Source organism: Priapulus caudatus, unplaced genomic scaffold, assembly GCF_000485595.1.
Source record: "Priapulus caudatus unplaced genomic scaffold, Priapulus_caudatus-5.0.1 Scaffold88, whole genome shotgun sequence".
NCBI classification, from domain to species: Eukaryota; Metazoa; Priapulida; class Priapulimorpha; order Priapulimorphida; family Priapulidae; genus Priapulus; species Priapulus caudatus.
Window position 1 is genome coordinate 262,718 of NW_014577149.1, and position 8,257 is coordinate 270,974.

At 40.0% G+C, this 8,257-nt stretch overlaps 2 protein-coding genes across 2 annotated transcripts in view; both read right to left on the reverse strand.

Annotated features, from left to right (window-relative positions):
• Positions 1-7,306, reverse strand: part of LOC106804817 — a 10,471-nt gene extending 3,165 nt beyond the window's left edge. Inside the window, exons 1-3 of the mRNA XM_014806162.1 lie at positions 7,112-7,306; positions 2,956-3,282; positions 2,100-2,222 (exon numbers count right to left, since the gene is read on the reverse strand). Coding sequence (XP_014661648.1) covers positions 2,100-2,222; positions 2,956-3,282; positions 7,112-7,160 — 499 coding nt within the window. The 5' untranslated portion in view covers positions 7,161-7,306. The remainder of the gene's footprint in view (positions 1-2,099; positions 2,223-2,955; positions 3,283-7,111) is intronic.
• Positions 7,307-7,659: 353 nt separating this feature from the next.
• LOC106804809 overlaps positions 7,660-8,257 on the reverse strand; it is a 3,561-nt gene continuing 2,963 nt past the window's right edge. Inside the window, exon 4 of the mRNA XM_014806158.1 lies at positions 7,660-8,004. Within this exon, the coding sequence (XP_014661644.1) occupies positions 7,814-8,004 (191 nt within the window). The 3' untranslated portion in view covers positions 7,660-7,813. The remainder of the gene's footprint in view (positions 8,005-8,257) is intronic.

Consider the following 8,257-nt stretch of genomic DNA (forward strand, 5'->3'; position numbering starts at 1 on the left):
TTTGACAATACACTGTATTGTTAGCGAGCTTTCAACAATACACTGTGTATTGTCAAGAGTAGATAAATAACATGTTATTTATCTACTCTTGGTATTGTTGAACACCTTCTAATAATACACTGTGTATTGTAGTAGGTACCTATGAGCTTTCAACAATACACTGTGTATTGTTGAACACCTTCTAACAATACACTGTGTATTGTAGTAGGTACCTATGAGCTTTCAACAATACACTGTTTATTGTTGAACACCTTCTAACAATACACTTTTATTTATTTTTATTTTTTATTAGTTTACTTTTTGATTTGTAAACTTAAAATTGACATTTATTTAAATTAATTAATTAAAATTATTTTATTGATTTTATTGAATTTATTGAAAATGAAATTGAATTTAAATACACAGTTGTTAGGTACCTACTACAATACACAGTGTATTGTTAGAAGGTGTTCAACAATAAACAGTGTATTGTAGAAAGCTTATAGGTACCTACTACAATACACAGTGTATTGTTAGAAGGTGTTCAACAATACACACTGTATTGTTGAAAGTGTATTGTTAGTTACCAGGATTATCTGATATATATATATATATATACACAAGAGCTAATAATACCTTATATTATTAGCTATTGATTACCTATCAAGCTGTTGATTACCTATCAAGCTCTTGATTATTAGCTATTAATACCTTGTATTATTAGCTCTTGATATATATATAGAGAGAGAGACATATAGATATTAAACGTTACATACGTCACGTATGTCACGTCATTAATCCGATTGAACAGTGATGAAAATAAAATAAGCGACGTAGTTAAATCGATTTCTTTTTCAAATTAGCATCACTGATTTTGTCAGCTAAAATATTCAGGTTCAATCGTGAGCCCAATATCAATCATTATGTTGTAGAAATGTCAAATGCGCTCTTATTTCTGTGGTATTAAATCAAGATAACATGTTTCGTCATATTTTGTTGAAATTCGTTTATCGAATATGCACGCGCATGGTCAGATCAATCTCTAGTCAAAAAGTAGTAGGATGACAGAACATGGTGATCACTAAATCTGCTAGCTCGACCCGCAGAGGTCTTGTAACCCAATTACCATTTAATGGTAATTAGGTTATTTGTCGTTTCGGTGCTATCGTTTCATGTTGGCAAGTAATCGGTTCGGGCCTATGAAGAAGAAGAAGAAGAAGAAGAAGAAGAAGAAGAAGAAGAAGAAGATGGTGATGATGATGATGACGATGATGATGATGATGAGGATGATAATGATGATGAGGAGGATGATAATGATGATGAGGATGATGATAAGGATGATGATGAGGATGATGATGAGGATGATGATGAACGCACATATTTTTTAACTGCATTGAAGACTGAGTGTCCCACCTATACAATCACAGAAAATGGTACATACTAGGCAATTACACATATACGTTTAAAACAACGTTTAATGAAATACTAATGTAATATTTGGTATGAAAAGTTTGCGATTATCAAGAGGAAATTTCTCTGGATTTATTAGCCATATTTGTCGTACATGCTGTGCATGTGTGGACGGTATGATGTCTCATGTGTGCTGTTATGCCTAGCACCAGATATTATTGTGGTGATAGCCGCGATTTTATACTACAATTTAAGCGTCGGAATACTGTATTTACTGCCTATAGTGAGCGTTCGGAATGCACGCATGCTTGTGAGTAGGGCGAGTTCCAATGTATTGCGCACATGCACACCACACATTCTCGGTTAGCTCGCAGCGCCATCTAGTGCCTCGGAGATTTAATATCGTCGGCCCCCGTAATTTTGGTGTCAGGGTCAGTTACGCGGACATTCACCCCGTAACAATGTCACTATTACAAGGTATGGGACGTTCCGTTGCTGGCCCAGGTGGTCGCTGTGCGAACTCATATATTATTTATGGTATATAAAGTGCGCGTGCGCGTGTTCGTAAAACCGTGTGATAAATAATCTGCATCGAATGTCGTATTAAGTTTTTTATTTCCTCTCTATACAGTCGGTATGAACAGCAATAGAGCAGTGGCTGATTTCCGCAATTTTTTTAAGTAGGAGTAAGGGTTCTGCGCACCGCATACCTTTTATTCTTGTCGTTGCCTTTACGCACGGTCCAGCGCAGTCTCGTTTTATCATGCCCTCGTCCCACGTCTCCAGATCGGGTGGTTCGTCACACTTGAGATGGTTCACTAACAACAAATGCTCTGCGAAAGATCACAAAAGAGATATATCAATGTCGGTAGCTATGCCCACGGCGCGAAACTTCGTGGATCGGACGTACAAGCGGTTTCACTAAGCACGCGGTTTATACGCGTTATGTGTGATGACGAAGCGCGGCGCCCTCTATCGGAGAAAGTATTATACCGAAGTGCAAGTGCAAGCTCGAAAATTACTAGGCTAAGCAGCTACCGTGTTCCTTCACAGCGCTTTCATTCAATGTTTAAGGATCTTTATAATCATAAATCATTTTATAATTTTTAATAAACCAACATTGTCATAGACAACCTGTGTCGGTAACCTATAAGACTATAAATTATAGTAAGGTTTAGGTGGAGCCTTCCGGGCTATATTAAATGCTGCTTTCAATGCATCATTTGTTGCCGCCAGTAGAAAATAAGCCCACATCTTTAAATATTTCGAAATTCGAAATTTGATATTCGAAATCTAACGAGCCTCCGTGACTGGTCGGATTATGTGTAACGTTTCACTCTTCAAATGCTCATTGCGAATACAAATTTTAGTCGTTATTGTAATGCTCGAAATTTTGAGATTCCAAAATTTGAATCGCGAAACTCGAATCTAGAAAAAAGAAACTGAAATTCATAATCAAAGTGAAAATAAAATCTCAAAAATTCGCGATTTAAATTTTCTAAAAAAACAAATAGATTTTTTCGCGAATTAACGAACGCGCCTTCCGGTTCGTTTGTCGACGCTCACCGCTGTTGACGATGGCGCTGAACCACTTGTTCTGGTCGTCGTGCTCGTAGTAGGTCGAGCGCCACGAGCTCCACTGCGTGCCGTCGTACTTGTCGCGCTGTCCGGTCGGTGCCGCGCCCGCCACCTGCGGCTGCCTGTCACCGCGCTGGCCCGTCTGCCGCTCGCGCGACTTGTCGTACTTGTCGTACGCCTCGTCGGCGACGCCGATGCGATTGTCGTAGCCGACCTGGCCGCCGCTGCTGCTGCCGTAGGCGTACGGATCGTAGTTGCGCCCGTACGGGTTACCGTACGAGCATTCGAAGCACTTCTGCACGTTGATGCTTGCCACTGAAACAGAAGGGAGAATGGAATTGACGCGGCTCGTCTCATCGCGTGGATTATTCGGAAGCTGTTTGGCGCAGTGGATATACGTCATCGCCATCTTTATAGCACGTCGAGTGATCAGCGCGTTGAATCCACGCGGGGTAGTGGCAGTGGAGCTGCGTCAGGTAGAGACGGACCACGCCTCCGCTTCATATATGTGCATGGCAGTAGTTTGGTTTATGCAAGTATATCCCTCCCAACGACATCGCTCGGCCCACACTATCGCTAATACACCAGGCACACGCCTAGCTATCTCATATTTTACAGAGTTTATGCATGTCGAATACGCAGAAATACACACACACACACACACACACACACACACACACACACGCACGCACGCACGCACGCACGCACGCACACACACACACATACATATATAGTATATATATAGATATATAGTATAATATAAAGTATAGAATATTATATATATATATATATATATTATATTCAGATAATCCCGGTAACTAACAATACACAGTGCATTTGACAATACACTGTATTGTTAGCGAGCTTTCAACAATACACTGTGTATTGTTGAACACCTTCTAACAATACACTGTGTATTGGAGTAGGTACTCTATGAGCTCTTCAACAATACACTGTTTATTGTTGAACACCTTCTAACAATACACTTTTATTATTTTATTTTTTATTAGTTTACTTTTTGATTTGTAAACTTAAAATGACATTTAATTTAAAATTTAATTATTAAAATTATTTTATTGATTTTATTGAATTTATTGAAAATGAAATTGAATTTAAATACACAGTTGTTAGTACCTACTACAATACACAGTGTATTTTAGAATGGTGTCAACAATACACACTGTATTGTTGAAAGTGTATGTGTAGTTATCCAGGATTATTCTGATATATATATAATATATACACAAGAGCTAATAATACTTATATTATTAGCTATTGATTAACTCTATCAGCTGTTGAATTACCTATCAAGCTCTTGATTATTAGCTATTAAATACCTTGTATTAATTAGCGTCTTGATATATATATAGAGAGAGAGAATCATATAGATATTTAAAGCGTACATACGTCACGTATGTTCGACGTCATTAATCGCGATTGAACAGTGATGAAAATAAAATAAGCGACGTAGTTAAATCGATTTTCTTTTCAATTAGCATCACTGATTTGTCAGCTAAAATATTCAGGTTCAATCGTGAGCCCAATATCAATTCATGTAGTTGTACAAATGTGTCAAATGCGCCTTATTTCTGTGGTATAAATCAAGATAAACTATTTCGTCATATTTTGTTGAAATTCGTTTATCGAATATGCACGCGCATGGTCAGATCAATCTCTAGTCAAAAAGTAGTAGGATGACAGAACATGGTGATCACTAAATCTGCTAGCTCGACCCGCAGAGGTCTTGTAACCCAATTACCATTTAAATGGTAAGTTAGGTTATTTGTCGTTTCGGTGCTATCGTTTCACTGTTGGCAAGTAATCGGTTGCGGCGCCTATGAGAGAAGAAGAGAAGAAGAAGAAAGATAGAAGAGAAGAAGAAGAGAAGATGGTGATGATGATGATGACTGATGATGATGATGAGAGGGATGATAATGATGATGAGGAGGAGATAATGATGATGGATGATGATAAGGATATGATGCAGGACTGATGATGAGGATGATGATGAAGCACATATTTTTTAACTGCATTGAAGACTGAGTGTCCCACCTATACAATCACAGAAAATGTACATACTAGGCAATTACCACATATACGTTTAAAACACCACGTTTAATGAAATACTAATGTAATATTTTGGTATGAAAAGTTTGCGTTATCAAGAGAAATTTCTCTGGATTTATAGCCATATTTTGTTCGTACATGCTGTGCATGTGGGACGGTACTGATGTCTCATGTGCTGCTGTTATGCCTAGCACGCAGATATTATTGTGGTTGATAGCCGCTGATTTTACTACAATTTAAGCGTCGGAATACTCGTATTTACTGCCTATAGTGAGCGTTCGAATGCACGCATGCTTGTGAGATAGGGCGAGTTCCAATGTATTTGCGCACATGCCACACCACACATTCTCGTTAGCTCGCAGCGCCATCTAGTGCCTCGGAGATTTAATATCGTCGGCCCCCGTTAATTTTGGTGTCAGGGTCCAGATTACGCGGACATTCACCCGTAACAATGTCACTATTACAAGGTATGGGACGTTCCGTTTGCTGGCCCAGGTGCTCGCTGTGCGAACGATTCGTCTTATATATTATTTAATGGTATATAATAATATATTATATAATATATATATTAATAATTATATATATGTAGTGTATGTGTGTGTGTGCGTGCGTGCGTGCGTGCGTGCGTGTGTTTGTGTTTGTGTGCGCCACGCCGGTGGGAATATGCATACATACACTCAAATTAGCGATGTCGGCGTTCCCTGCCGGTTTCCCATACGTACTTTTCGGCATTGAGGCGGTATGAGGGTGCATGGGCGATGTCACTGGTGCGTGCATGCTCGCTGTCATACAGGATTGACGACACGAACGTACAGTCATTTATGAACATGGCTTTGCCAGGAAGGTATAGAAATATATCGGCCATGAGCTATAATTACTTTAGCATGAGCACGTATGACTAGTTATAGCGTAAAACGACGCATGGCACCATCTTGGAGAACGTGTTTTTCTCACTGCTATATATTTCTACCTTCGCTGTACGGGGCCTTGCCAGAAGCAAAATAAATGGTCTAAAAATCTCACAGCTTTCGTACGACACTCCGCCTCATACGTTATGGCATTTTACACTATAATATGATACTATAATAACTATTCACGATGCTTCTGACTGCGTCGCCCCGCCGTGCAACAGAACTATACCTATACTAACCACACGTGCTTATATTTAGCGACAGGTTTTCCACAGTAAACTGCCCACAAAGGCTCCTATCGTCGTGTATACACATATATGGTCTATTTCCGTCACACGAGCACGCAACAAAGCCGAATGGTCGTCAGTGCAAGTGCGACCGGCTAGGCGATAAACTGAGATTACTCACGGAAACTAAAAATATACTTGGTCCTCGCAACGAAGGAGCTCGTAGTTTTGCCGTAAGAAGGAACATGCATATATCGTAATATCGCATGTGTACAGACGTTCGTGGATAAGCACGGCCCGTTGTGGACCGAATGGCCAATAAATTCTTCACTAAAGGCTGGGGACATAATTATCACTAAGTCTGATTTTCGATGATGGCCAGGGATATGATAGCTGGCGATAAGATAGCCAACTCTGATTGCATGAGCGCTTCCAACATTTGATGGACACGTAAAATACACCGGTAATGTAATGCCAGTGGTAGATCGTGGTTATTATATAGTCACTGATGAAGTTGGGTTCATAATGATGATATAGAAGATCGACGAAGATATGACGTCACCAATGATGCTGTTAATGCTGGCTAATGCACACAGCGATACACTGTAGAACGTGATCAGTTAGAGCCAGATGCTTGATGCCATCTTTGTTATTCGAAGACAAAAACCACGATGTTAGTGATATCTAAGTTACACATGCAACATACGACCAAATCATCACTATAACTCCCAACGGTACGACATTTGAGTGAACTATGGATTTACGAAGTCAGGCTCGTGTTTAGTAAACAGTCTGTGTTTAGGTACGACGAAAATTATTTGCAAATACGAAGGAATATTCGAGAACACAAACACAATTGCAAATCGGTCCGATCGCCAACGCCTTTCCGTGCTCGAATTGGCAAGTCACTGTGTTTACATGCCAATACTACAGGCTTACCTTCGGCAAACAGTGTTCCCAGCGCCGCCGTCAGGAAGATTGCCTGCATTGCGCTGACTAAAAATAACGTTGAGGCCGATGAATTTTGAATTAAACAGCAAACATAACAATAAATATATCGGATAGCATCTATGGCGCGGCCATGTTGGCTCAGGGAGCGGTATATGTCGGTTAGGCAGGTGTAATTTACCTGTGCGCAGACGGGAGTGCGTCGTATTCGCTCAGTCACGTGACGCAGCATCCAAGCATGACGATAACAGTCTCGTATGTTCTAGCTAAATATGGCTCGCGCGTGAGAGGGAGGGAGGGAAGACAGCAAAAATAGAACGATATATAGGTAGAGGCAGCATGAGAGATAACAAGGAGAAGATAGATAGGTAGCAAAAGCAAATAAATTGTTACGTAAACAGTAATGGATAGGCAGCAAAAACAAAGATATTGCTAGGTATGTAAGTAATAGATATAGGAGTAGTTAATAAGCGTGTGGTTGAAAAACATTCAACGCAGTCTGATACATAGATATGAGAAAAAATATCACATTAACACAATTCAAGCATGGATACGGGCTTTATTCAAAAATTAAATTAATGTAAATTTTACAAAAGAATAAATATCTCATTCCTAAATAGCGTTACAAATCACTATAAGGTAGACTAACGCGGCGATTGTCAAAAAAGTCGGATGATTTACTTTTCAAAATTACTATAACATCACATTATTAACGCTCATAAATAAGAGAATTGTCATGTACATCGAGCCGAGAGATGGCGCTGTGTTGCAGTGTTCGGTACTGCAGTAGCAGACCTCGGTGACGACCCCATGGGAAGATCTCCACGTGCAGCCAGTCGGTTTTACTACCGCTACCAAGCAGTGCCTCTTTACGCCTTGTCGTCCTGTTTACATAGAGAGAGAATTTCTGGTGTAGAGAGAGGTATAAAAGTGATGAAACTCTCGTCACGACAGCGACTCGCCTACTTCACGCACGTCGTACGTTATTAATGTTATCCTTACTCATTACAAGGCTGAGACATAGGATCTCTCTCTCCCTCCCCCTCTCTGTCTGTTTGTCTGTCTGTCTGTCTGCCTGTCTGTCTGTCTGTCTGTCTGTCTGTCTGTCTGTCTGTCTGTCTGTCTGTCTGTCTGTCT